The 27298-nt window shown below is 41.2% G+C and overlaps 2 protein-coding genes across 8 annotated transcripts in view; one reads left to right on the top strand and one right to left on the bottom strand.

The window, feature by feature from the left end:
• Positions 1 to 5423: 5423 nt before the first annotated feature.
• Positions 5424 to 8659, bottom strand: COA4 (cytochrome c oxidase assembly factor 4 homolog). Of its 3 annotated transcripts, none has more exons than XM_014790315.2 (2): positions 8293 to 8659; positions 5424 to 6087 (listed from the first exon to the last, which is right to left on the bottom strand). In XM_014790315.2, the coding sequence occupies exons 1-2, from the start codon at positions 8326 to 8328 to the stop codon at positions 5821 to 5823; spliced, it is 303 nt and encodes a 100-aa protein (XP_014645801.1). In that variant the 5' UTR covers positions 8329 to 8659; the 3' UTR covers positions 5424 to 5820. The 3 variants fall into 3 exon arrangements, with proteins under 3 accessions (XP_014645801.1, XP_087289566.1, XP_087289567.1); XM_087433440.1 differs by having other exon boundaries at positions 8408 to 8630; XM_087433441.1 differs by lacking the exon at positions 8293 to 8659 and adding an exon at positions 8126 to 8265.
• PAAF1 (proteasomal ATPase associated factor 1) overlaps positions 8593 to 27298 on the top strand; it is a 51782-nt gene continuing 33076 nt past the window's right edge. For 2 of the 5 annotated variants that reach the window (XM_087433436.1, XM_087433437.1), the window contains exons 1-6: positions 8607 to 8722; positions 10521 to 10561; positions 13913 to 14016; positions 19334 to 19423; positions 25977 to 26075; positions 26730 to 26880. In XM_087433436.1, coding sequence (XP_087289562.1) covers positions 8676 to 8722; positions 10521 to 10561; positions 13913 to 14016; positions 19334 to 19423; positions 25977 to 26075; positions 26730 to 26880 — 532 coding nt within the window. In that variant the 5' untranslated portion in view covers positions 8607 to 8675. Of the gene's footprint in view, positions 8723 to 10520; positions 10562 to 13912; positions 14017 to 19333; positions 19424 to 25976; positions 26076 to 26729; positions 26881 to 27298 lie in introns of all 5 variants that reach the window. The other 3 variants (XM_087433438.1, XR_015552690.1, XM_004433981.3) reach the window with 3 other exon arrangements.

Genomic DNA, 27298 nt, shown 5'->3' on the forward strand with positions numbered 1-27298 from the left:
GCCTTGAGACAAATGGAAATTTGTACATGCCTTATCCTGGTAAGGGGGACGGGAGATATTCTGATTGCCAGAACCTCAGAGTTACAAAACAATTATGAGCTTCATTTGACTCTCCAGAGTGAGGCCCAGAGGGAAATGGATTTCCCTAGGATCACATGGCAGTGAAATCAAATGGAATGCAAGTCTCCTGGCTCTAGGTTGAAAATACCTTCCCCTCTCTCCCTGACACAACCTATTATAAAGAAAAGAAGCAGACAAACCTGGCCCATTCCTAGTTTCTACATTTATTAGTTTTGAGGCCTCAGATGATTTATTTTAACCTCATTAAACCTCAGTTTTCTGAGCTATAAAGTGGAGATAATCTTTTTTTGGACGTTTGAGATGGAGATAATATAAAATGGGCTAGCAAGTGCTCAGTAAATGTTCTTTTCCCGTCTAAACTTCTTCGGCATACTTTTTAAAAAGACTTTTTTCATTGAGGTATCATTTATATATAGTGAAACACAGATCTTAAGTGTATATTTGATCAGTTTTGAAAATGCAGTCACCTTGAAACCTACACTTCTATCAAGATAAAGAACATTTCCATCACCCTAGAAAGTTCCCTTACATTCTTTCACATACTTCCCCAGAAGCAATCACTAATTTCTATTGCCATAGATTAGTTTTGCTTATCTAGTACTATATATAAATATACAGTATGTACCTTTTGTGTCTGACTTCATTCATTAACGTTTCATCCATTTTGTTGTAGGTATCAGTAGTTCATCCCTCCAGCATCCCTCCAGGGGTTTTCAATACCCCAGTTAGGGTTAAACTACGCCTAGTACTGCTGTAAAAACACGAGGGATAAGCAGGAAAGAAGAGAGGGAAGGCCAACGGATTAGGAATCAGAATAGCTGGGTTCTAGTTTTGGCTCTATCAGTACATATCCTTTGGGATAATCTGTTTGGTCTTCATTTTACAGATAAGTTAACTGGCCCAGGAGGGAAAGAGACTTGTCCAAGGTCACCTAGTTATCCAGTGCCAGCCAGGGATAGCTCCAGGTCACTCAATTCTTGGCTCCGTGTACATTACTGAGATTTTCAGAAATGGATTTTATGTAGATCAGTAACTTTCAAGAAGGACCGAATGCCTGGGTCAAATGGGCAGTTTTCCTAGTTAGGGCCAGTAGATCCTCGGCTTCATGTGTTAGTCCCTTTCCTCTGGTTAAGGATGCCCTGTTCCTCCGCCACGGAGCCTGGAAATTGCCAGCTGTGGATTCTGAAAGAGTATTTTTTTTTTTTTTAATTTTTTTCCCCCCAAAGCCCCAGTAGATAGTTGTATGTCATAGTTGCACATCCTTCTAGTTGCTGTATGTGGGACGCGGCCTCAGCATGGCCGGAGAAGCGGCGCGTCGGTGTGCGCCCGGGATCCAAACCCGGGCGGCCAGCAGCGGAGCGCGCGCACTTAACCACTAAGCCACGGGGCCGGCCCTAAAAGAGTATGTTTTAATCACAGAGAAAGAAATGGAATCTGGGTATTTTGGTCATTCAGACACTGTAGCAATGCTTGGAGACCCCTGATCCCCACTGTTTCTAGGATGTAAAGTGTACTTAAGGAAGGAAAGCTGAGCATGCATTGGGCATGTCTAGAACTAGACCTGCTGGAAAGGCACTGCAGACAGAGGTGGCCAACGTGTCTTGTGCTTGTTTAATCTGTACTTTGATCTCTGTGTCGTTTTTGTCTTCAAATGTCTGATCTCCCTGGAGAATCTGAAATGATTTATTTAGTTTTTATAATCCCCTTGGAATAACTTTTATTCTCAGACATTTCAGGTTTAGGGAATCAGCTCACCAGTTAGACAAGATACCCAGGCTCTGAGAGATGCCCAGGCTCTGAAGAATGCAGAAGATAGCTGCTAGAGAAGGAAAGAATCCCTCCCACTTCCTCTGCCTGTCTTAAGTCCCTGGTGGAGCAGAGCAGGGAGCCCTAGCATTCCATACAGCAGGAAAGTATAAGGTTTCAACCTAGACATGCTCCAGTTCTCTTTGGGTTTCTAAAGTCAGCAGCCCAGGACTTACTCTGGCAGCTTTACCTGAGGGAGGAAATGGGAGGAGTATCTTATTACTCATCTAGTAAAACACATTACAGTGCACCTTTGTACTGAGCACAGGCCAAGTCCCCAGCCAAGGACCTTGCAGGGAAGTGCCAAATCATGAGTCTGCCCTAGGCCCAGCCAAGGGGGGCACCCAGCCAAGAGGTCTCTCCACTCATCCCTGGCTGAAGCCTTTCTGCAGAGGTGGGTGTAGCTTGTATAGGGACAGGCGTGGACCACCTTAAACTCCAGCTCCATTGCTGTGGGCTGCAGAACTGAGACAAAGAAAACCATACCAATCTAGAACACTGTGGGCAACTTGCACTGGTTAATTTCCTTTCTGTAAAGCACTAAATAAAAAAAAGCAAAGTAATATTTACGTAGTAAATATGATTACTTACTTTGTGTTAAGCACTGTACTAGGCACTGAATGCTTGTGAGAGGGCACAGAACAAAGAACAGCATAGGCTTTAGAACAAGACACACTTGGAGTCTGATCCCGAATCTGACCTTTATTTTCTCCTCTGTAAAGGGAGTTAATGGAGTGTTATGAGGCTTAGATGAGATCATGTAACTCAGGACAGTGACTAGCACACAATAATGGCGATAATAGCTAACATTTAGTGAATGCTTACTATGTGCCGGACACTGTTTCTAAGCGCTTTACCAATATTAACTCATTCTTTCAACAACCCTATGAGGAAGGTCTACCTTTACTAGTTTTGAGGAAGGTGTTATAACTACATTTTTTTTTTTTTTTGGTGTGGAAGGTCAGCCTTGAACTAACATCCAATGCCAATCCTCCTCTTTTTTTCTGAGGAAGATTGGCCCCGGGCTAACATCTGTGCCCATCTTCCTCTACTTTATATGGGACGCCACAGCATGGCTTAACAAGCAGCGTGCCAGTGCGCACCCGGGATCTGAACCCGCGAACCCTGGGCCGCTGAAGTGGAGCGTACACACTTAACCACTGTACCACTGGGCCGGCCCCGTATAACTACTTTTTTACAGAAGAAAAAACAGATCCTGAGAGACTAAGTAATTTGCCCCAAAACACATAGCTAGTAAGTGGCATAGTGGGATTTGAAAGCAGCATATCATAGGGATTGAGAGCACAGACTCTGGAACCAGCCTGGGTTAAATGCTCCATAAATGTTATAATAGTTCAATAAATGCTAACAATTTTTATTATTAGTTACTTATAGCTCACATTTAATTCTCTTAGTATGCCTACTAAATAGGAATTATCCCCTGTACTTGAGGAAACAGGCTTGGGTGGCCATAGAGCCCTCTTTGCCCACATACATTCTGTGACCCACCCAGTGTTAGCTCCTTGTTAGAGCCAGAGTCCTCAGAAACTGCTTCCCTCACTTAGCTGGTTTGGAAGTCATTCCTCTTGCTAAGGAGGTTCTTCTGCCCTTGCTCTCTGCTAGAATCTCCCCATCTCAAAGCCTATTCTTTCTTTTTTTTTTTTTTTCCCCTTTTTCTCCCCAAAGCCCCAGTAGATAGTTGTATGTCATAGTTGCACATCCTTCTAGTTGCTGAATGTGGGATGCCGCCTCAGCATGGCCAGACAAGCGGTGTGTCGGTGCACGCCCGGGATCTGAACCCAGGCCGCCAGTAGCGGAGCGCCCGCACTTAACCGCTAAGCCACGGGGCATGCCCCTCAAAGCCTATTATTTCTATCTTAATTACACAAATACATACATACATTCCTGTTATAAAAGATTTGGAGATAGAAGCAAATATAGTCCTTACTGATGGAATTTTACATTGTGACTATTATTCACTATTATAAACAATGCTGCAATGAACATAATAGTATATACATCTTGCAAAAATATATTTAAGATTCCTAAAAGAGAACTGCTGTTTAAGTATTTAAAATATTTGTAGGTCCCACCAAATTGCCCTCCAAAACCTTTACTAATTTATGATCCCTTCAATAGCGTCAATGTTTCTCTCCATCCCCATCAATACTAGTCATTATAAATACTTTTAATTTTTGCCAATAGAATCGGCTAATACTTTAACTTTGTTCACTTTTAATTTGGGCTATTTGTTTTTTACTACTGATTTTTAGGTGCTTTTTATTTGTTGCAGATGGTAATCCTGTTGTTACAAATAAGTAATGTCTCCTTTATCTTTAAAGCTTCAACTCAACTAACTCCCTTGAGATTCTTGCTGACAGCTCCAGTCCACACTGCTCCCTCTGATGACTCACAGTACTGAGCATGCATGGCCCCACAGATTCATCTTTGTATATAAACCCAGTCATCCTCTTCTGCTTGAAGGCTGAAATTGGATTTTATTGTTCTTGAAACTGGTATTCCTCATATCTTCTCCCCTCATTTCTCTTTCTTTCCTCCTCAAATATCAACACACTCAAAGTAGTTTTAGAGCCTACTATGCTTCAGATTTGTGGTTCTTTTTTTTTTTTTTTTTAAAGATTTTATTTATTCAGTTTTTTCCCCCCAAAGCCCCAGTAGATAGTTGTATGTCATAGATTCACATCCTTCTAGTTGCTGTACGTGGGACTCGGCCTCGCGTTGGACGGAGAAGTGGTGCCTCGGGGCGCTCCCGGGATCCGAACCCGGGTCGCCAGCATCAGAGCGCGCGCACTTAACCGCTAAGCCACAGAGCCGGCCCAGATTTGTGGTTCTAATATATAGATACTCACGAAATGTTACTGATGATGATGAGAGTATATGCCCCTTTGGATTCCAGCTTCTGTGGCAGGAATCTCTCCCAGCTCCCTTCCCACTCCCAAATGCCTTACAGGGCTGGGCAGAAAGTAATAAAATGGGTAATGTAGTTCCATGAAGAAAAATGAGAAGTGGTGGCCACTGTTATGGACTGGAGAACACAACCACCTAAAAGAGGCATCATCTTTCAGCTCCAGCAAATTGTCGTCAAGTAGGAATGTAAGCCCCATGTTGACAGCTTCTTCATTTTTCAAAAGCTAAAAATCTGTATTTTATGTTAAATGTACTTTTTAAACATCAGGCCAACATTTTATGTTGGGTTGGGAGCGTGTTGAGGTCCGACTCTGCACCTGTTAATTCAACAGAGTCTGGCATATGAGAGGCACTCAATCTTTGTTTTCCCAATTGCCTTCTTGCTTCCATTAGACTGAATGAAACATCCAGAAGTAATGAAGGATAAAGGCACTTGTATCATTGTTATTCCAGTGTTGTTTTATTTCTGTCTCTCGAACTACACTAAGCAACATGAAGGCAGAGATCACATTATTCATCATATCAGTTTCCAACAGTGCCTGGTACATGGGAAGGTATCAGAAAAACTTGTTGTTGTTGAACCAATGACTGAATAAATGAAGACTTGATTAGGGAACCAATTTATCTTTAGATTGTGAATTTATTTTTAAAATTAAATGTCCATGTATTCAGCTCAGTACTTGGCACACTGACCCAAGATGTAGGGTGGGAGAGCATCCCTTAACTCCGCTCTTTGTTTTACTTGGCAAATATTGGTCACTATTTAATAGTGGTGAAACAAGATGGATGATGATGTGTGGGATCTCATCATGAAAATATGACAGCTCTTTATGGCAGTCATGTCCAAACCCATTGCTGCCTGGCTCTCAACCCCAATCCCAAAGACTATCCCTAGTTTTACACCTCTTGGCCCACACATCCACCATTAAGGGTTTCTTCCTCCCATGATCTCTCTGGGTACTAGTTTCTGCAGGGCCATCCTCTGGAGATAGGTGGTTTGGGGTCTCAGCGGTGGGCACTTGCTTGCTCTTTCCTCCCCTGCAGCTCCTCCCGCCGCCTTGCCTGCTGTTCACTCATGCAGTCCCTGAAGGCCTGCACCTGTGGCTGGCACTGTCGCCAGTCCTGGTGCTGGGCCATGCACTCCTGCACTGCATAGTGGGAAGCAGCACAGCCAGATCGGGAGATCAGCTGGTCCAGAGGGTCCTCTTCCTCATCCTCCTTCTTCACCTGTCGGGCCCAGGTATGGCCTTGAGTTGACATCTTTGAAAGTCTCTAGAACATCAATGGAGGCAAGGTTAGAGTAGGGACATGATTATATATGAGGTTCCTCTATTATAAATAACACTGACCACTGCACTGTTACAGCCTATTTATGCGTATGTCTCCCCTTGGAGATTGTAAGCTATTTGAGGACAGATACTGGGCCTGATTCACCTTGGTGCCCTCAGCACTAGGCCTGGCAGAGAGCAGGCCTGCAAAATGGTTTGAACTGAATGGAATGAGATTAAAGTATATGAGAATGCTTAGCACAGGACTAATAAGCTCGAATGGATTCTGCTAATGGAATTTTTTTTTTTTTGTGAGGAAGATCAGCCCTGAGCTAACATCCATGCTAATCCTCCTCTTTTTGCTGAGGAAGACCGGCTCTGAGCTAACATCTATTGCCAATCCTCCTCCTTTTTTTTCCTCAAAGTCCCAGTAGATAGTTGTATGTCATAGTTGTACATCCTTCTAGTTGCTACATGTGGGACGCAGCCTCAGTATGGCCGGAGAAGTGGTGTGTCGGTGTGCGCCCAGGATCCGAACCCGGGCCGTCAGTAGTGGAGCGCGCGCACTTAACCGCTAAGCCATGGGGCCGGCCCCTCTGCTAATGGAATTTAAATTAGGTGAACTGTCACCTTTCTGGAGAAGCTATCTCTGATCCACCCCAAAAGAATCTCTCTTCTTTTCTCCTATTGGTCTTATTCTATGGCTGGAGAAGAACAAGCTTTAACACTTGGGAGAGTATCCAAATATGGGTAGGGTTTGACATATGGGAGGAATGGAGAGAGTTGTGCGGCTGTAGCATATAGTGTGCAGAGGCCAGAGGAAGGGATGAGTCTATGAGGTAAGTGAGAGTGCTTAATGTGAGGTATATTTGGCCACAGTGTCTTCTCAAGATCATCTGCTTGAGAACACCCAGCAGAAAGTAGCATAGAGAAGGAACTTAAGGAAGGTTTGAAGAGAAATGACCTCAGCCTATGCACAAATTTCACAACAGGCTATAAAGGAGCAAAGACTCCTTAATGCCTTTCTTGTGTCTCTGATTCATTCAACAAATGACCACTGAGTACCTATCATGCTAGAGTTGAGGATACAGGAGTGACCAAGACAGACACAGTTCCTGCTTTCAGAGTTTACAATCTAGACAAGTAAACAGTTTACTATACAGTGTGTACAGATAGCTAAGATTGGGAATGCAGTGGAAGGATACAGACAAAGGCAGGAATAAGCAGGGAAAGCTTCCTGGAGAAAGTGATTTCTAAACTGAGACTTGAAGAATGAACAGGGGTTAGCCAGAGATGGGGAGGAAGAATATTCCTGGTCAATGGAAGAGCAGGGTGGGGGTTTGAGATAGAATTCGACACATGAGAGGAACTGAAAGTTCTGTATGACTGGAGAATCAAGCATCAGGAAAACAGGAAAACAAATGAAATTGGCGAGAGAAAGTATCTGATCATAGCACGGCCCTGTTAAGGCATTTAGAGGGCAATGAGAAGTCACCAGGATTTAAACACTCCATATCCCTACACAATACACATTTGCTTTGGAGGAAGTATAACCTAAGGCAGGAGGGGAAAAATGGGCTTTGAAAACAGGCTTGTATTGGAAACCCAGCTTTGTCACTGACTCTTTGGGTGACCTTGGGCAAATCACTTCATAATCTGTCTTGAAAAATAGAGATAATAGCTACCTCACAGGATTGTTGAAGACTAAATGAGATAATGCGTGTAAGGGGCCTGGCACGTCCAGAGTTCAATAAATGATAGTTCCTATTACTGTACATGTTTCCTCTTTCTAAATACACTGTGAGCTCTTTAAAGGCAATCCTCTTAGAGCAAGCACGGTGGAAAGAGTGCCTTGGTTCCTAAGCCAAGAAATCCAGATTCGAATACCAGCACCACCCTTACCATGTACATGCCTTAGCATAAAATCTTTCTTAGCTTCCTCCTTAAGGTAATATTTAACTCGCAGAATTACTGTCAGGACTAATATGACAATAAATGAAAAGTGCACGGGCTACAACAGGATTCAGTAAATGCTACCGTACTCTTTCCCCGCCACATCCCGGCTTCCGTCCCCTCTGGAGTAAAAAGAGGAAGACCCTTGCTCAGAGATCAGAGCAGGCTAGATGGTCGACATCTGGATCGCGGAGGCCGGCCTGGACTAAGGTTTGGAAACGAAGAGAAAGCAGAAAAATGCAGGCGGCCAAGTCACCTGAGGCTCCTCTCCCGACTTCAAGAAAGGACGCATGCGCGCGCGCGGCCGCCAGGCGCACCCCGGTTGTGTCCGCTACGCTACACCGCTCAAGGGCGAGGCACGCGGTGCTCACCGAACAGGCGGGACGACAGGACCCCAACGCGCGCTCCTGCACGGCGGGGGCGCTTTTGCAGGCAGTTGGAAAGATTCCGAGTCTCCTGCCAGGAACCAGCCTCTGTGAGGAGTACGCGCCCGGAAGGGGATGAGGGGAAGGGCCCACTGCGCATTTTCATTGGTTGCCTCCCGGTGTCGATCCCGCCCTCCGTCCTCGCCTCAGCCCCTTTGGGGGACCCACTTCCGGGAAGGAGCGGAAGGGGCGGGCTAGTGGAGGCGGGGTGAAGATGGCGGCGCCTTTGAGGATTCAGAGCGACTGGGCCCAAGCCCTCAGGTGAATCCAAGCCGAGAACCGGGACGCAGGAGGCGGGTAGCGCATGTTGCCATTGCGTTAAGGAGAATCTTTTTTTTAAAGATTTTATTTATTTTATTTTTTTCCCCCCAAAGCCCCAGTAGATAGTTGTATGTCATAGCTGCACATCCTTCTAGTTGCTGTATGTGGGACTCGGCCTCAGGATGGACGGAGAAGTGGTGCCTCGATGCACACCCGGGATCCGAACCCGGGCCACCAGCATCGCAGCGCGCGCACTTAACCACCAAGCCACAGGGCCGGCCCAACGTTAAGGAGAATCTTGCTTGGTCGATACCGCATCAGTTGTTGAGGGAGCACTGGGTCTAGAAAAAGAAGTCTCAAACCCACTTGGTCATTGTTTTTTATTCTCAGAAGAGCTGCCGTGAGGCCAAGGGAACACGTATGTGCTGTGTGATCCCAGCGTCAGAACTAGGATCGATGAGTTGGAGAAAGACAGGAAAACTGAGAGGCGGGAAGACTCTTGGCTGAGGAGTCATAGTCATTTAGCAAATATTTATTGGTCGGCAGCTGTTTGCAGAAGTCCCAGTACGCACCACCACCGCGTTGTCTTTGAGTGTGTGATGGAATCTTTGTATCCTCCTCGGCCCCTAGTGCTACATTAGTCGTATTGGACAGTTCTATTCAGGAAACAATGTAATGCTACCGTTTCCAGACCCTGACCTAGGCAGACGCTCTGTGGAGTTCAGATGTGTACTCTAAACTTAAGAGGTGATTCCTGCCCTCAAGAAGCTGACAGCTTAATTGGGGAGGCACAGCAAACCATTGATTCATTTAAAATATATTTATTGATCATATATTGTGCAATTCATTACTCTAGGCACCAGGAAGAGTATGCAAGTGCCATGAATGGCAACTATTATTACTAATAAGAGTTTTTCAAATTGAAACAATGGTGAAGATGCATAAAACAGCCTCCTGCATTTAAGAAACTTGCACCTTACTAGGCAGGCCAAAATAAAATACACATTACTTACTACAACGTAGTAAGTGTAATAAGTAATAAAGGAAGAACACTAACATTTATTGAGGGCCACTAAGTGCCTATGAGAGAAGGCAGAATCACAATCAGAGGAAGTAATTTGCCCAAGGTCATGCCGCTAATAAGCGATAGAGAGTTGCTGTCAGGCTCCATCTTTCTGTATTAAAAGCCTAAGCCCTTTCCACTATACCTTAAAAGTGTTAGGGTGATGAGATGAGGATTGGAGGTGCATTCTGAAATGTAAAAAATCTGTGAGGTGGTAGAACATAGACATTATATACTAGTCCCAGGTTTCAATTCCTGCTTCATAACTAGGTGACCTTGGGCAAATCACTTCTCTCTGAGCTCCAGTTTTTTGTTTTTTGTTTTTTAAGCTCCAGTTTTTTATCTTTAACATGGGGATAATAAAAGGTATCTTAAGTTGTGAGGATTAATGATGCTATATGCAAAGTGCTTAGCACAGGGCCTGGCTTACAATAGTCTCAATAAATATCTAAATATAAAATATTTGATTTTTCAAAGCTGTGCAGCTATAAATGAATAGTGAACTCCCTTTTGAACTATTTGAGCTTCTATGCATTAAACAATCCACAAATATTTCTTCAACAAATAAACAAAGTTTGTCTTAGAATAATCTATGCCTGGATGAGTTGTTAGACTAGATCATGTGTAAGTACTATGGCCAAACTGGAAATTATATGATCTTCTTTCTCCCCTTGTACCAGTGGCATCCTCTTCAACGTTGAGAGAGCCTAATTAGGCTTTTGTCTCTTTTCATAGGAAGGATGAAGGGGAGGCCTGGCTGAGCTGTCACCCCCCAGGTAATGTCCATAAATCTATATGCCTTCCTTTTAGAGAGAGAGGATTTACTACCCTTAGAAGAGAGCTTCCTACTTTCTCTTGGCCCAAACTCCTAGTGCAATGCTCATAGTCTTCGAATGTTCTTAAACAGTCTATGCTGTACTGACATCATCCCAACTTCTCCATTCCAGAGGAAGGCCTTCAGATTGGTTTTCCGTTTAGAAGCCACAGATTTGTTCACGGAGACAGTGCTGATGCATCTTAATCAGTCTCTTAGCCATATATTATTGCATTCTAAGCAATTCTATAGCTTCAATTGTGACCTTCCTGATGATTCCTAGATCTGTAGCTCCAGCCCTGACCTCTCTTCAAGTTCAAGCAGAGATTGAACAGTTGTCTGCTAGACGCTTCTGCTTGAAGTTTTTACTGTCATCTTGATTTATCAAATTCAAAACCAAGCTGAGTTGTCAAACAGGTTATCTTTCTTGATTTTCTCATTTCTTAAGTTACCATCATTCTAGGCATCAGAGTGAAAAACCTAGTCACTTTACCCTACCATATACAGATAGTTCCCAAGTCTTATCAATTTTTCCTTTGAATGACACTCCTGTTATTCTTGTCCTTTCATTTGCGGTTAGTGTGTTGACATTTTAAAAAACCCACAAATTTCCTTCTAAATTTGTGAGAAAGTTTTGTTTTACTGATTATTTTTCATTTCGATACCTTTGATGTCTTTATATAATAATATATTCTATTTCTATGAGAAATAGAGTTTTAAGCAGAGTCTTCTTTTGAGCAAATTGGTGCTGGATAAAAGAAGAGAGGAAAGGGGCTGCCCTGGTGGCCTAGCGGTTAAGTGCATACACTCTGCTTCAGCGGCCCAGGGTTTGCAGGTTCAGATCCCGGCGCGCCCCAGAGCACCACTTGTCAAGCTATGCTGTGGCGGCATCCCGTATAAAGTAGAGGAAGATGGGCACAGATGTTAGCCCAGGGCCAGTCTTCCTCAGCAGAAAACAGAGGAGGATTGGCATCGGGTGTTAGCTCCGGGCTAATCTTCCTCACAAACAAAAAAAAGAAGAAGGATGGTAGCTGGAAGGTCACGAGTTTTGTTTTTAAAGATGGGAACTAATTGCAGAGCAATTAAAATATAGGTTGTAGGTAGAAGAGAGGACTGACTGAAAAACCAATGTCTTAGAGGAAAGGTGAGGAGATTGAATTAAGTCTAAAAGAGGAAGATGAAAGAAGGTGAGGGTAAGTAGGGTAAGTGCAGATGTAGAAAAATGCGTAGGTGTGGACATGGAAATTTGAGAGTGTCTTATAGCCTCAGTTCTCTTTGTGGTGTTGGAAATAGTGTCAGCTCTTAAGGAAGAGGGTTGTTTTCTTTTTTAAATAACAGTTTTACTGAAATAAAATATGTGCTATCTATGTGCTAGATACTTTACATACATTATTTCTATTTCTCACAACCGTATGAAGTAGGTACTATTAGAATTCTAATTTTTTTAAAGTAACAGCTTTATTGAGATATAATTCACATACCATAAGGTTCACCTTTTTAAAGTATACAATTCAGTGGATTTTAGTATATTCACAGAGTTGTGTATCTGTCACCACTATCTAATTCCAGAATATTTTCATCACCCCTAAAAGAAACTGTATACTCTTTAGCAGTCACTCCCCATTCCTCCCTCCTCCCAGCCCCTAGAAACCACTAATAAACTTTCTGTCTGTATGGATTTGCCTATTCTGGACATTTCATATAAATGGAATCATATAATGTGTGGCCTTTTGTGCCTAGCTGACTTCTTTCATTTAGCATAACATTTTTAAGGTGCATCCGTTTTGTAGCATTTATCAGTACTTCATTCCTTTTTGTGGCCAAGTAATAGTCTATTGTATGGGTACACCACATTTTTTCATCCATTCATCAGTTGATGGGCATTTGAGTTGTTTCTTCTTTTTAGCTATTATAAAATAAGAAGGTTTTGATGGCAAGATGGGTGTCATGAGAATTGGCTGCTGTGGGAAACAGAAGGGGTGAAAGGACTGCAAAACTGTGCAGAGTTTGGAAACACAGAGTTTCCAAACAGAGTTTGGAATTGTAGTGGTGCCGGTCTGCACAGTTGTGTCCTTTTCTTTAGTGGCACTTAGCAGCCTGCATGTAGGAATGTAGAAGGTGAGTATTTGGATTAATCCCAGTTCTATTATATAGACAAAAAACCAAGACTAAGATCTTTCAGTGACTTTACAAATGTAGAGAGGTCACTGAGGGTGCAGACAGGAGATAGGTTGCAATGATGTACCATGAGGCCAGACTTCATAGGGCAGTTGGTGAAGCTAAGAGGGAATCATGGAGTGGGACAAAAAGCAGAGTTCCCTCCTTCCTATTTTTGTAGCATCTTTCTGAACTAGCACTTCATGTCACTTCCCTGCCAAAGCTTCTTCACTAGATCTTCTCTAGTCCAAACTTCTACCCTAGCTTATGAGGTCCTCCATTAATATCTTCTATCTACCTTTTCCGTGACTGTGGAAACCAAACTGGTATATTAGTTGATGCCTCCTTCCCCCTGTTCTTTCTGACTTTCTTTTATTCTTGACATGCCCCTCCCTGACTTGGAGTTTCCTTTCCTTATCTTCTGCCTAGCACGGTCCTATCCTTCTTTCAAGGTCCTACTCAAGTCCCACTCTCTAGGAAGCCCTCCTACTCTGTGTGAATCCATGATGGTTTCTACTTCCCTCTTACTCCTAGAATTTCAGTTTAGTTCAGGAGTTATTTACTGAATAATTTGTAGCACCCTGTTAGTTTCTGCACTCAGGGTCTTCACAGTCTAGTGGGGAGGTCAGACAAGTAAACGTGTTATGGGCTGTTATAGAAGTGTATATATAAGATGCAGAAGAAGAACAGAACATTTTTATATTTTATAATATCTTATTTAGCCCATATTACTGCAAAAGCAGTGTTCTATTTAAGCAAATTTTCCAGATTACTGGAGCTTAACTCTTTGCTATGTATTTTGTGTATATGCTGTGGATAAATGCATATATGCGTGTTGATCTTCACCTGTCATCCTGGAAAAATGCTGTTTCATAGCCAGCAAAACTGATACTGAGACCACTCCAGTAGTTTTCTCTACAAATGTTATATCTCTAAATCTTTGTTCCTTGCTTTTAGCCCTTGAGTGTATCCTCTCCCAAATTAGGTTCGCCTAGGCTAGTGCTCTTTCTACTTCGCCTCACTTTTAATATGAATACCTGCTTTTCTTTCATGAGCCAGTTTCCTACTGTCTATACAGATGCCTGAATTGGGTCTTCAAGGAGAAGAATGTTAAATTCTTATTATTTTTTGAGACATACTTCTTTTGTCCTTATAGGGAAACCAACTTTGTATGGCACTCTGACTTGTCAAGGAATTGGCCAAGATGGCATCCCAGAGGTTACAGCTTCAGAAGGATTTATTGTGAATGAAATAAACAAGGTAAGTTTTTATGTCTTCTGGCACCATGTCCAAAACTATGATAGTACCTATATATCTACTTTAAATATTTATACTGTTACCTGTGTATCGTCATCTCCATTTCATTTGTGCAATAATCATAGTTTTTATCGCCTTGAATGTCAAGAGATTTTTTTTTTTGTAGTTACATATACTTTTAGATGGAAACTTCCTCTTACTGTAGTTACATATACTTTTATTATTTTTTTTTAACATTTTATTTATTTTATTTTTACCCCCCAAAGCCCCAGTAGATAGTTGTATGTCATAGCTGCACATCCTTCTAGTTGCTGTATGTGGGACTCGGCCTCAGGATGGACGGAGAAGTGGTGCCTCGATGCGCACCCGGGATCCGAACCCAGGCCACCAGCATTGCAGCGCGCGCACTTAACCACCAAGCCACAGGGCCAGCCCACATATACTTTTAGATGCAGTCAAACTTCCTCTTATTTCCCTTATACCTGCGCTGTCCAATAAACAAATAATGTGAGCCATGTATGTAATTTTATTTATTTTTTTATTTGTTTTGTGAGGAAGATCAGCCCTGAGCTAACATCCATGCTAATCCTCCTCTTTTTGCTGAGGAAGACCGCCTCTGAGCTAACATCTATTGCCAATCCTCCTCCTTTTTCTTCCCCCCCCCGCAAAGCCCTAGTAGATAGTTCTATGTGATAGTTGCACATCCTTCTAGTTGCTGTATGTGGGACGCGGCCTCAGCATGGCGGGAGAAGCGGTGTGTTGGTGCGTGCCCGGGATCCGAACCCAGGCCGCCAGTAACGGAGCGCGCGCACTTAACTGCTAAGTCATGGGGCCGGCGCACACATATGTAATTTTAAATTTTCTAGTAGCCACATAAAAAGGTAAAAAGAAAGCAAAGAAATTAATTTTAATAATATATTTTATTTAACCCAATATATCTAAAATCTTATTTCAACCTGTAATTAATATTTTTAAAATATTAATGAGATATTTTACATTGCTTTTTTCTTAATTTTATTTTATTTATTTATTTTTTTCCCCCAGAGCCCCAGTAGATAGTTGTATGTCATAGCTGCACATCCTTCTAGTTGCTGTGTGTGGGACACAGCCTCAGCATGGCCGGAGAAGCAGTGTGTCAGTGCACGCCCAGGATCCGAACCCGGGCCGTCAGCAGTGGAGCACACGCACTTAACCACTAAGCCACGGGGCCGGCCCTACATTGCTTTTTTCTTAAGTCTTTGAGATCCTGTGTATATTTTAAACTTATGGTGCATCTCAATTCAGACTCTGATTTTTGTTGAAAATACTTGATGTATATTTATTTATTTTTTTTAATAATTTTTATTTATTTATTTTTGCCCCCAAAGCCCCAGTAGATAGCTGTATGCCACAGTTGCACATCCTTCCAGTTGCTGTATGTGGGACACAGCCTCAGCATGGCCGGAGAAGCGGTGCGTAGGTGCGCGCCCGGGATCCGAACCTGGGCCGCCAGCAGCGGAGCGCGCGCACTTAACTGCTAAGCCACGGGGCCGGCCCTTGATATATATTTAGGTTTTATAAAATTTACAGTTGAGAACATAGATTCACATACCCAAGTAGTTCCAAACATACTTAAAAAGTTTTCCGATAACTGAATTAAGTATTAGTTTTTAAAATAAACTTTAAGTTAATAAAATAAAGAATTCAGTTCCTCATTTGCATTGGCTACGTTTCAAGTGCTCAGTAGCCTCATGTGGCTAGTACCTGTCATGTTGGATAGCATAGCCTCATAATGTGTCTGGCCTTGGTGAAGACCTACGTTAATAGTACTTAATAGTTTTTCTCATTGGTCTTTAAAGTGAGTAGATGGCCAAACTAAGTGTTGTAGAACCCGTAATCTGACTTTCCTTATTCGTTCTGATGGCTGCAGTCAGTGTGCTCTGGTGACATGATTCCCAAAGGGTAAACCCGCCTTTCTCTTTTTTTTCCTTGTTTGTGTAATTAAACTTTTTAGTTGTAAAATATTTGGGGTATACTGATAAGAATAGAGAATAATAAGATTTTTAGCAAATTTTCATTCATTACCCTCTGTGCAGGTAATAGGTTACACGTTATTATGTATTTGACACATATTTTTCATGAATAGCTGTGATATCGTAGAAAGTGTCAGAAGATCTGAATCCAAGTCTTAGTTAACTGACACCTACTAGCAATATGATTTTGGATAAATAAATAAGTTCTCTGAGCCTCAGTTTCCTCATCTATAAAACAGAGATAGTATTCTACCTCATAGGGGCCAGCCCCGTGCCTTAGCGGTTAGGTGCACGTGCTCCGCTACTGGCGGCCCAGGTTCAGATCCTGGGCGCTCACCGACGCACCACTTGTCCGGCCATGCTGAGGCGGCATCCCACATACAGCAACTAGAATGGTGTGCAACTATGACATACAACTATCTACTGGGGCCTTGGGGAGAAAAAGGGAAAAAAAGGAGGAGGATTGGCAACAGATGTTAGCGCAGAGCCGGTCTTCTTCAGCAAAAAAAAGAGGAGGATTGGCATGGATGTTAGCTCAGGGCTGATCTTCCTCACACACACAAAAAAATATTCTACCTCATAGGCTGGTTAGTGGGGAGTGAGACTACATATGAATAAAACTGTAAAATATTATGAAATTGAGTTATTGTTGTTTATCATGACATCCTGTGGGATTGGCATTTTTAAATTTTCATTTTGCAGATAAGCAAACAGACTGAGAGAGGATAATTAACCCTAATAATCAAAGCTAGTTAGACTGTATGCCAGAATTGAAACCCAGTTCTAATAACTTTAAGTATAACACCACTTTGCAAACCTACATTTTTCCCAGGTGTTTTTTTTTTGTTGTTTTTGTTTTTTTGTGAGGAAGATCAGCCCTGAGCTAACATCCATGCCAATCCCTCTCCTTTTGCTGAGCAAGACTGGCCCTGGGCTAACATCCATGCCCATCTTCCTCCACTTTATATGGGAGGCCACCACAGCATGGCCTGACAAGCAGTGCCTCGGTGCGTGCCCGGGATCGGAACCCAGGCTGCCAGCAGCAGAGTGCGCACACTTAACCGCTATGCCATGGGGCTGGTCCTTTTCACAGGTGTTTTGCCAGTATCAATCCACAGCCTGGGTGCTGACTTCCTTTCTTCCTTTCATACTCAGGCCCTGATACAATCCTTATCTCTTCCAGCATCATTGCTAATTTCTGCTGTGTATCTGCTGGGTCAGACAGTAAGTGCTTATGGTTGATTGAGCGTTCATTTCCTAACTGCCATGAGTCACTTTGCTATTTAATGTTACTACATTGTTCTATTAAACAGTAGTTCTGTCATTATGCTTAAATACCTAACCCTGGAGAATAAAAAATTTGACTTTGAATTTTATATTAGTTTGGAATACTCACACTTCCCTCCTCCCCCGAATTTTGTCTGTTTTGATATCTCCTGCAGCTTTTCTTTAAAATATTTTCATTAACAGCACCGTTCTCTAGGGCTGACATTGGAAGGTAGTTCCCCATTTATCTTCCTCCATAATCCGTTTATGTTTTAAAGATTGGTTTGCAGGATTGATAAGGAGAAGAAAACCACTGATTCTTGAAATCTTTCCTGTGATTAGCCCAAAAGAAATTAAGTCTTCTGAGAGCAAACTCAATTCTTACAGAGACCTGAACACTAAGCTCTCAGAGCTCTTTGTATCCTTGCTAGTATGAATATTTAGCCAGGAGAGTTTAGCTAATGCTTTAGTTTCGAGTACAGGAGGCAATTCGAAATCCAGGTCAGCTATCTTACAGCTGTATGGGCTTTGTCATGCGTTTAGAAGCAAAAACGCGTTTAATGAAAGGCCTGTAGGCAGCCAGGCATGGATATGCTGGCAAAGAAGGTACTGTTTGTATAGATATTCTGATTGTCTTTTTAAAGGAGCAGAAGAGGGCCAGCCCCGTGGCTTAGCGGTTGAGTGTGTGCGCTCCACTGTTGGCGGCCCGGGTTCGGATCCCAGGCGCGCACTGACGCACCGTTTCTCCGGCATGCTGAGGCTGCGTCCCACATAGAGCAACTAGAAGGATGTGCAACTATGATGTACAACCGTCTACTGGGGCTTTTGGGGGGGGAAATAAATAAAAAAAAAAATTAAAGGAGTAGAAGACCTGTAATAAGAGCATATCGATTTTCAGGGATGCGAATACTATAACTTTGAAACTATTCTGTCTAACGAACTATGAGAACCTGTGCTTATTGTACATAGATTAGCCTTACAAAGAGGCTCAGAAAATCTTGATTGTTGAAGACATTTTCATTGTCCAGCAGAATTTCCAGAAACTTTGAAGAGCTACTTCAGAAGAAATAACAGATTAAGGGCTGTTTAGTGAGTGCAGCTCCTCAGCTCTCTATAGGAGATAATATATACTTAGGTGGTGGTGTTCATATTCTGCTGGTTAGAGTAAGGGTCTGTCATTTTGCAAGAATCCTTGAAGAATAGTTTATCTAGCCTTTTATACATCTACACGTGCTACCTTGAAACATCAACATACTTACCTTAAATGGTTACAAAGATTGCCTTTAGTAAGTCATATGGCCTGAATCTAACGTCTGGTTCTATGTATAATTTCCTACTATGTCACAGTGTTATCTTGCTACGATAGCTGAAAGATATGTGATAATGACTAGACAAAACACATGGGGAATCATAATACAGCTCTGTGACAATGACCAGTCTACAAACATGTACAGCCAGTTTAAGTCCTAAGTGGAATGGGCCCCACAAGCCTGACCAGGGCCTATGCATTGTGTGACTGTACCATAATTTACTTTACCAGTTTTCTCTGGTAACTGTAGATGTTAGTAGTGTAACCTTTTTTCTGAAAGTCTTATAGGCGGCAAGTTTACTTTTAGACTAGTCTTTTAGGCCGTAGGCTTGGTGGCTGGTGCTGTTTTCTCACATCTCTTTATGAACTCTTCTATTGATCCTGTTCCTTGCCCCGCTGCTAATTGAGAGTACTAGTGTTAGATTTTCTTCTAAAAATTAATGCTCTCATGCTTGTCAATTGTATCTTATTGTTGGTCTGTCTTCTGTGGTACAGTTTACTTCAACAGAAAAAGATAATGGCATCTCAGTGATACCAAATTGTATTGCAGCCCTCTACAATAAATGGACTGCTGATCTCTGGGGAGTGATAGTTTTGTGGGCTGGGGAAGGAGGATTAGAGAAGGTACACTTAAAAGAAGAGAATTTCCTGTCATCCTAATGTTTTCTTTAAGAGGCTTTGATTCCATTGGAGTAGCTTTACTGATGCATTTCTTCTTTCCCTTTCTGTTTAGAAAAGCCTTCATATTTCATGTCCAAAGGAAAATGCATCTTCGAAGTTTTTGGCACCATTCACTACTTTTCCCAGAATTCATGCAAAGAGTGTAAGTATTTTGAGAAAATGTAATAGCATGTTAATTTTTCATTTTATCTGCTTTTTTAGTGCTATAAATAGTTTTCATAATTAATGTGTCTTTCATTTACTTTGCATTGCAAGGTAACATGGCTGATGAAGTGTGATAGGTTTGGCAAAATTGGTATTTGGGTCTGCATAGAATATGTATACACTCACTAGTAATCTTAGAGAAAGGAATTATATGAAATTTCCTTGTATATGTTTTAGCAGAGCTACTTACCAGCTTTTGGATAAGGATGATAGTAGCTGATGTTTGCATCATTTGCCGCTACTTGTATTTCTGTTCCTTTTTACCTATAGGACAGGACATTTTCCCAAAATTCCAAGTACAGCATATTGAGGAATAATTTTCAAAGGTCTTTGTGATAAAGCCCTTTGTACTACCATGATCTTTTTGTAAGCTGAAGTGAGAAATAGGTGGATAAACTGATTATATTAAAGCCTTCCACTTCTTATTGTATGGTACCTTTTTAAAAACAGCTATTTTTTACCCTTATTGCAAAACAAATATGTGTTCAGTGATGAAAATTTAGGAAATATAAAAGAAAGTGAAAATCACTCATACTTCTACAACCTAAAGATAACTGTTGTGGACTTTTGTTATGTAGCCTTTATTAGTAATAATCATAGTGGTAATAGCTAACATTTATTGATTGCCTACTATGTGCCAGCACTGTGCTGAGCTTTATCATTATCGTTATCATATCTATCATTATTTTACTTGAACCTCCCAATCTTTTTTTTTAAATATTTTACAAAAAATATATATATATTACCCAAATAGGTTTTTACAGTATGTGCTGTTGTATAACTTGCTTTTTATTCCTTAATAATATATTATGTAAATCATTTTATGTCATCTTTCTGTGTGTTCTTTTAAGAGCTGCATGGTATTCCACTGTATGACTTTGCTATCATTAATTTCCCCAATCTTCTATTACTAGACATTCAGGTATTTCTGATTTCATGATTTCATATTTTGATGATATACGTACAACTAACCCTTTGCTCACAAAAATAGGAAGAAATTAGAATACATTTGTAAAAGGAGAATTGCTGAGTCACAGATAATGCAAATTATAAGCCTTCTGGTACGTTCTAACTGACCTTCACTTAACTGATTTATTGAGTCAACTGTTGCTCTCCATTTCCTCTGTAAAGCATACTGACTGTTGCCCACAGCGTGTTTGCAGCTTGTCACCTCCTCCCTGAGCTCTGCATACTTCTTATACTACTGGTTAAGTTGAATGCTTACCAAGGGTCAGTTACAATGCCAGTTATGTTATTTTTGAAATTATGTTAATTAATTAAATATGTTAAACCAATGAAAGATGAGTGTGAAAAGGCAGAGAGTGATTATGTCTTTGAAAACTAAGTTGATTGCTTTGTAAAGACTTGGTAAAGATGAGTTTTTAAAACAACTGCTGTTATAGTATGTGTAGGCAAGATAAATGCAAAATGTTAGGGAAAAAAATTAAAAAAACACTAGGTGAATTTTTGCTCTTAGATTGCTTTTTAAGTTTGTGTAAAGATTTGCCTTGCTGGGCTGGCCCCGTGGCTTAGCAGTTAAGTGCGTGTGCTCTCCTGCTGGTGGCCCGGGTTTGGATCCCGGGCGCGCACCGACGCACTGCTTCTCCAGCCATGCTGAGGCTGTGTCCCACATACAGCAACTAGAAGGAAGTGCAGCTATGACATACAACTATCTACTGGGGCTTTGGGGGAAAAAAAATAAATAAAATTACAAAAAAAAAGAAGAAAAGAAAAGATTTGCCTTGCTTTAAAGAAACTGGAAGTTGTAAATTGTGCCTTTTGGTTATAGTTTATTACCAGAAAGTCAAGGTGAAGCTTCCTTGTAGTAGTCAGTGGACTAATGAAAAAATCAGTGAATTTTAATGTACATTTATTTATTTGAGTTAAAATAAAATGTAGGTATTTATGTATCCTTTTTTATCATTTCCTACTTTAACTGAATATTTTGATTAATTGACTTACCACTGAGCCCTATCCGTTGACTAAGAGGGCTTTTACTGTATTGCTTTTCTACCAGTGTGATTTGACATACTCTGCTAATAGTGGGTATTACAATTTTTTTAGTTTTACCAATTTGAGAAATGGTATTTCTTTGTTATTTTAATTTAGATTCCTTTGATTAATCATGGATTGACTACTTTTTCATATATTTATTGGCCACTTCATGTCATTTGCCCATTTTTCTTTTTTTAATGATGATTTTTTTTTTTTTTTTTTTTTGGTGAGGAAGATTGGCCCTGAGCTAACATCTGTTGCCAATCTTCCTCTTTTTGCTGAGGAAGATTAACCCTGAGCTAACATCTGTGCCCATCTTCCTGTATTTTTTGTATGTGGGACGCCGCCACAGCATGGCTTGGTGAGTGGTATGTAGGTCTGTGCCCAAGATCCAAACCCATGAACCTTGGGCCGCAGAAGCGAAGTGCGTGAATTTACCTACCATGCCACTGGGCTGGCCCTGCCCGTTTTTCTAAGTGTGGATTTTTTTCTTTATTGGTAGGAGCTCTTCTTATATTAAGGGTATTGACCCTTTGCCCTACATTTTGCAGATAGTTTTTGCTAGCTTATTATTTACTGTTAAATTTGTTTATGGTATCTTTTGATACACAGATATTTAATATCTCTAGATAATAAAACCTATAAATTTATTCCTTTATGGTAATTGTCTTTGGGGTCCTGCTTAGGGTAGTGTATGATTTTATATATATTCACTTTTAATTGTACAGCATAATGGGTAAGAGCACAGACTCTAGAGACAGATTCATTGGATTTGATTCCTTGGATTCAAATTTTGGTTCTGCCATTTACGGACTATGTGACTTTAGCCCAGATACTTAACCTCCCTGTGCTGCAGGTTCCTTATCTGTAAAATTAATATTTATCTCTTAGGGTTGTTACAAAGATTCAAGCAGTTAGAATTGAGTCTGGGGGCCGGCCCCATGGCTTAGTGGTTAAGTGCACGCGCTCCGCTACTGGCGGCCCGGGTTCGGAGCCCAGGCGCACACCGACGCACGGCTTCTCCGGCCGTGCTGAGACCGCATCCCACATACAGCAACTAGAAGGATGTGCAGCTGTGACACTGGGGCTTTGGGGAAAAAAACGAGGAGGATTGGCAATAGATGTTAGCTCAGAGCCGGTCTTCCTCAGCAAAAGGAGGAGGATTAGCATGAGTATTAGCTCAGGGCTGAGCTTCCTCACAAGAAAAAAAAAAAAAAGAAAGAATTGAGTCTGGAACATAATAAGCACAGTATAAATGTTTGTTAAATAAAATTATACATACAATATTTTCTTTGAATTTTTATATTTTATTTTTTACATTTCAAACTTTAGTTTGTTATTTATTTCGGAGTAGGGATATAACAGTTCTTTTTGAAATGATTAGCATTTCACATCACTATGAAGTAATCCATCCTTTATCTCATTGACTTGAATTGTCATCTTTATCTGATATTTAGGATTGTTCTGTTGATCTCTCTGTTCTTTTGCTGTGACTAAGGAGTACATCTTTAGCTTTAGACTCTGACCTAGGTGTGTATCCTGACTCTGCTATGTCACATTGGGGAAATCACTTAATCACCTCTCAATCCTCAGATTCCTCATCTGAAAAATAGGAATAATACCCATCATATAGATTTTTGAGGGGATTATATGAGAGTAGTGTCTGTTACGTATCTGGCACGTAATAACTATTCAATAAATGTTAGTTCCCTTTCCTCTTTTTCTTTAGTAAAAGTTTGGAGGAAGGAGACAGCTGCTGTGACCTATAATCTACTCTTCAGTGTTCTATCACTTTGGAAGAAATGGATAGTTCTGACTTAATTACTTTTTAGGTCTAGGAACTAGGACCCCAAAGATATGTAACACAGATAAATAACACAATATCCCTGTCCCCTCCAGGGACAGTATATTAACTGAGAGGATACTATACAGTATATCAGAGTTTCTCAACCTTGGCACTATTGACATTGTGAGCTGGATAATTCTTTATTGTTGGGGGCTGTTCTGTGCACTGCAGGATATTTAGCAGCATCCTTGACCTCTACCTACAAGTTGCCAGTGGGACACCACCCCTAGTTGTGACAACTAAAAATGTTTCCAGACATCCCCAGATGTCCCCTCAGGAGCAAATTTGCCCCAGGTTGACAATAGCTACAATATATGAACCTAGTGCTGAAGACTACTGGGGGAGGAAGTAATGAACTCCATGGGGGAGTTAGGAAAACCACTTACCTTTTGAGAAGTGGGTGATTTTTAAAAAAATCATTGCTTGTGCACCTTTTCTATTTCTTATTCTCCCTCTCTCTTATTTGAGCTCATTATTAGGTGGTTCATCAATTTATTAATCACCTGCTATATTCCTGGTACTATTCTGGGCACTGGGGCTGTAACGACGAATAAAGCTGTGGTGTAGAGCTTATATTCTAGGGATGTGGGACCAGACAGGATTTGCTAGTGACTTGGATGTGAGATGTGAGAGAAAATAAGGAGTTGGGATGATTCCAAAAATCGTGGCCTGAGAATTGGATAGATTGTGGTGCCATTTACTGATTGGGGGACAAGCAGTAGTGTTGGTATGGAGTAGTGGGACATAAGTGTTCTGTTTTGTACATGTTAAGTTTGAAGTGTCCACTATAAAGCCAAAAGTAGATGCCTAGCCAACAGTTGGATAGATGCCACCTGAGTCAGGAAAAAGGTTGAACTATGTAGATTTAGGGATAAAATTGATTTCAGAGTAAGTAGGAAAGTGTTTAAATATGTCTTGTTTCTGGGGCCTTGTGAATGGGGACAGTAGTTGGTCTTGTTGATACAGGCCAGATGGCTTTACTTTCCTACTGAGTATTGATGAGGTACTTCATCCTTGTTCCCAAACTGCTATCATTTGGTATTTGTTGAGTAGTTGCTATGTACATAGCCTGTGGTTTGTGTAAGAAAGTGCTGGACATACTTCTAACACTTACAGAGCTCATCATGTAGTTGAGAAGCCAGATATGGAGTTGAAAGAAGTTAATTGACAGTACCAGTAGTCAGATTTAAGGCCCAGGATTAGGGTGGTGGTAGTAGTCTTGAAGAAAGAAAGATCTGAGAGAGATGTCTCCTACACTAGAATGTGAAGGCAAGCCTATGTCAAATTTACCTCTGTGTCCCCAGTACCCAGCAATGGGAAGCTAGGAACAGAATGAGATTATTATGAGGCTCAAATGATATATTGTATTTGAAAATATTTTATGAATGATAAAACATGATATAAATGTTAATTGTCATAATCCTTAAAATTAAAGGATCTACAATTAACAGTCTTTTATTCTTAGGAACCAAGATAAAGAAGAAAAAGTCTTAGAAAGTGTTGGAGTTGACCCATTTATCCCTTTAGTTCTTGCCAGACCTATTCATTATGGCTTAATTGGCATAGAACAAAGTAAAATGGAAGGTTGATAATTAAAGCCAAAATCCCTGCTTTTTCGTTAATAATTTAGGTCATATGGGAATCATTGTTGCTGGAATATGTCTGGGATTATATATTTCAGTCTTACATTTCTGGAATATTTGCAACTGGGTGTTTTTTAATAAAAAAGGTATTATGTATGCATGCGTATAAAAGAGACTTGGCATTCTGATTATGGCTTATGCATGAAGTGATTGCTAATATTGAAACTGCATAGGGCCAGCCCCATGGCTTAGTGGTTAAGTGCATGCGCTCCGCTACTGGCGGCCCGGGTTTAGATCCCGGGCGCACACCGACGCACTGCTTCTCCGGCCATGCTGAGGCGGCGTCCCACATACAGCAACTAGAAGGATGTGCAACTATGACATACAACTATTTACTGGGGCTTTGGGGGAAAAGAAAAGGAGGAGGATTGGCAATAGATGTTAGCTCAGAGCCGGTCTTCCTCAGCAAAAAGAGGAGGATTAGCATGGATTTTAGTTCAGGGCTGATCTTCCTCACAAAAAGAAAAAATTAAGAAACTGCATAAGAGAATCTGAGAATTCTCTGTTACTTATTCTGAAATACACACATACACACGCACACACACGCACACTCTTTCTTAGAATTTTTCAGAGGGAATGTGAAGTAGTAAATTGGAAGCAGCTTTGCTTTTCCCTCAATCCTTCTGGTGCATCTTGGAAGACTGTTTTTTGTGTAAGTGGGTTCGTAAGAATTAGGAGAGGTGTCTTAATTTTAAAATAATGTAGCAAAAGATGGAAACTGTGGAAATGATATAGGGATAGGGAAAACTTCTTAGCTGAGGCTGGAGACTATAGATGAGTACAAGAATATCTTTTTGTTTCGAGAAATAAAAGGTGTTGGCTCTAGCTTTGTTGAGAGATTGGTGATGATAATTCAACCTTCACATGAAACACGTGTCCTTTGTGTTGGGAAGGATAGACTTGAAGAAGTCTTATAGGAGTGTGAAATGGGGGGTGGTTATAACATATTTCAAGGGAAGAAGAGCATTTCATTATTTGTAACACTGGTTGTTTTGTCTTTTGAACAGGTAACATGCCTGGACATTTCTAGTGGAGGAGGCCTTGGTGTATCTTCTAGTACTGATGGGAGCATGAAGATCTGGCAAGCTTCCAATGGAGAGCTCAGAGTAAAGGCTTTGGATACACTTTTAGGTCTTATACTTGAAGGGAGGTCTGAGAAACTTTAGACTGGGTCGTGAAAAGAAGAGAGGCCCATTCTAAAAATGTAGGACCACTGCACTTCAGTTGATCTTTGATCTCTCATTTGTTGATCTGAGAACCATCCTCAAGCTTGGTGATTTGCCAGAACAAATTGGGGCTGGAACAGTGGAGGAGCCAGGCCAGTGAATGTCTAAGTGGGTGGTCTCTGTGTGAACTGCCTTCGGTGAGCAGTTTCTAAGACAGAGTAGCTAGGTTGTTACACTGATTATATGGCTGAGCCCCGCAGTCTGTACAGAGGATTTTAAGAAGAGGTGATTTAAAGTCCTCAAGCCTCCTCAGCTCCTTATATGTAGAACTAGACTTAGGGATGACTCTGAGAGCCATGGAGGTCAAATCCGCACCATTTGTAGCCAAAGCCTGGGAAAGGGAACCAACAGCTCTTACAACACTACCTGGTAGACAAATGAGCTAACAAGAGCCTTTGGACCTCTTTAGTTTTAAAACCCAGCATGTGGGTATAGCATGTAGATATTTCATTTAAGGGACCAAGGATATGGGAGTAAGAGAACATCAAGGGATGGACAAGAGAACTAGCATGGAATTTTCTTTTGTTTTTCCAGAGAGTATTGGAAGGACATGTGTTTGATGTGAATTGTTGCAGGTTTTTCCCATCAGGCCTTGTGGTTCTGAGTGGGGGTATGGATGCCCAACTGAAGATCTGGTCAGCTGAAGATGCTAGCTGCGTGGTGACCTTCAAAGGTCACAAAGGAGGTAAGGGGTGATTTCTCCAAAAGACTTCTCTAATGATCCCCAGAGACAAATCACCAAAAAGATAGAAACAGAAGCCAGTTATCCACAAAAACACAAATAATTCATCCAACTGGCCATTTAAATGAGCTGCTATTTCTCCAAGGATTAGAAATTCCTTTGTTACTCAGTCTTGTTATTGCTGTCTAAAACCAACTGCGTTACACAGAAGTTGTCTTCCACAATTGATAGAGGAAAAAATCCTCCCCAGGAAACCATCTGTGTGTTGGGGAAAAAAAGAGAGAGAAGTGTGCCCACATTTTCTCATTATTAGTCCTTTGGCCGAGGTGATAATAAAAGCTCCGTGGCAAATGGCTGCATCACCAGACGTCAAAGATAGAGCTTAGTACTGACTGTTGATTCCCGTGGTTTGAAATCACAG

Source organism: Ceratotherium simum, chromosome 7, assembly GCF_057802395.1.
Source record: "Ceratotherium simum simum isolate JZ-2026a chromosome 7, ASM5780239v1, whole genome shotgun sequence".
Taxonomy (NCBI): Eukaryota; Metazoa; Chordata; class Mammalia; order Perissodactyla; family Rhinocerotidae; genus Ceratotherium; species Ceratotherium simum.

Excerpts from the sequence above, each read along its gene's own strand:
- COA4 (XM_014790315.2), bottom strand. The coding sequence starts at position 8,328 with ATGCGTCCTTTCTTGAAGTCGGGAGAGGAGCCTCAG. Across the intron at positions 6,088-8,292 it reads AGTCGGGAGAGGAGCCTCAG|AGACTTTCAAAGATGTCAAC; the intron begins GTGACTTGGCCG and ends TTGATGTTCTAG.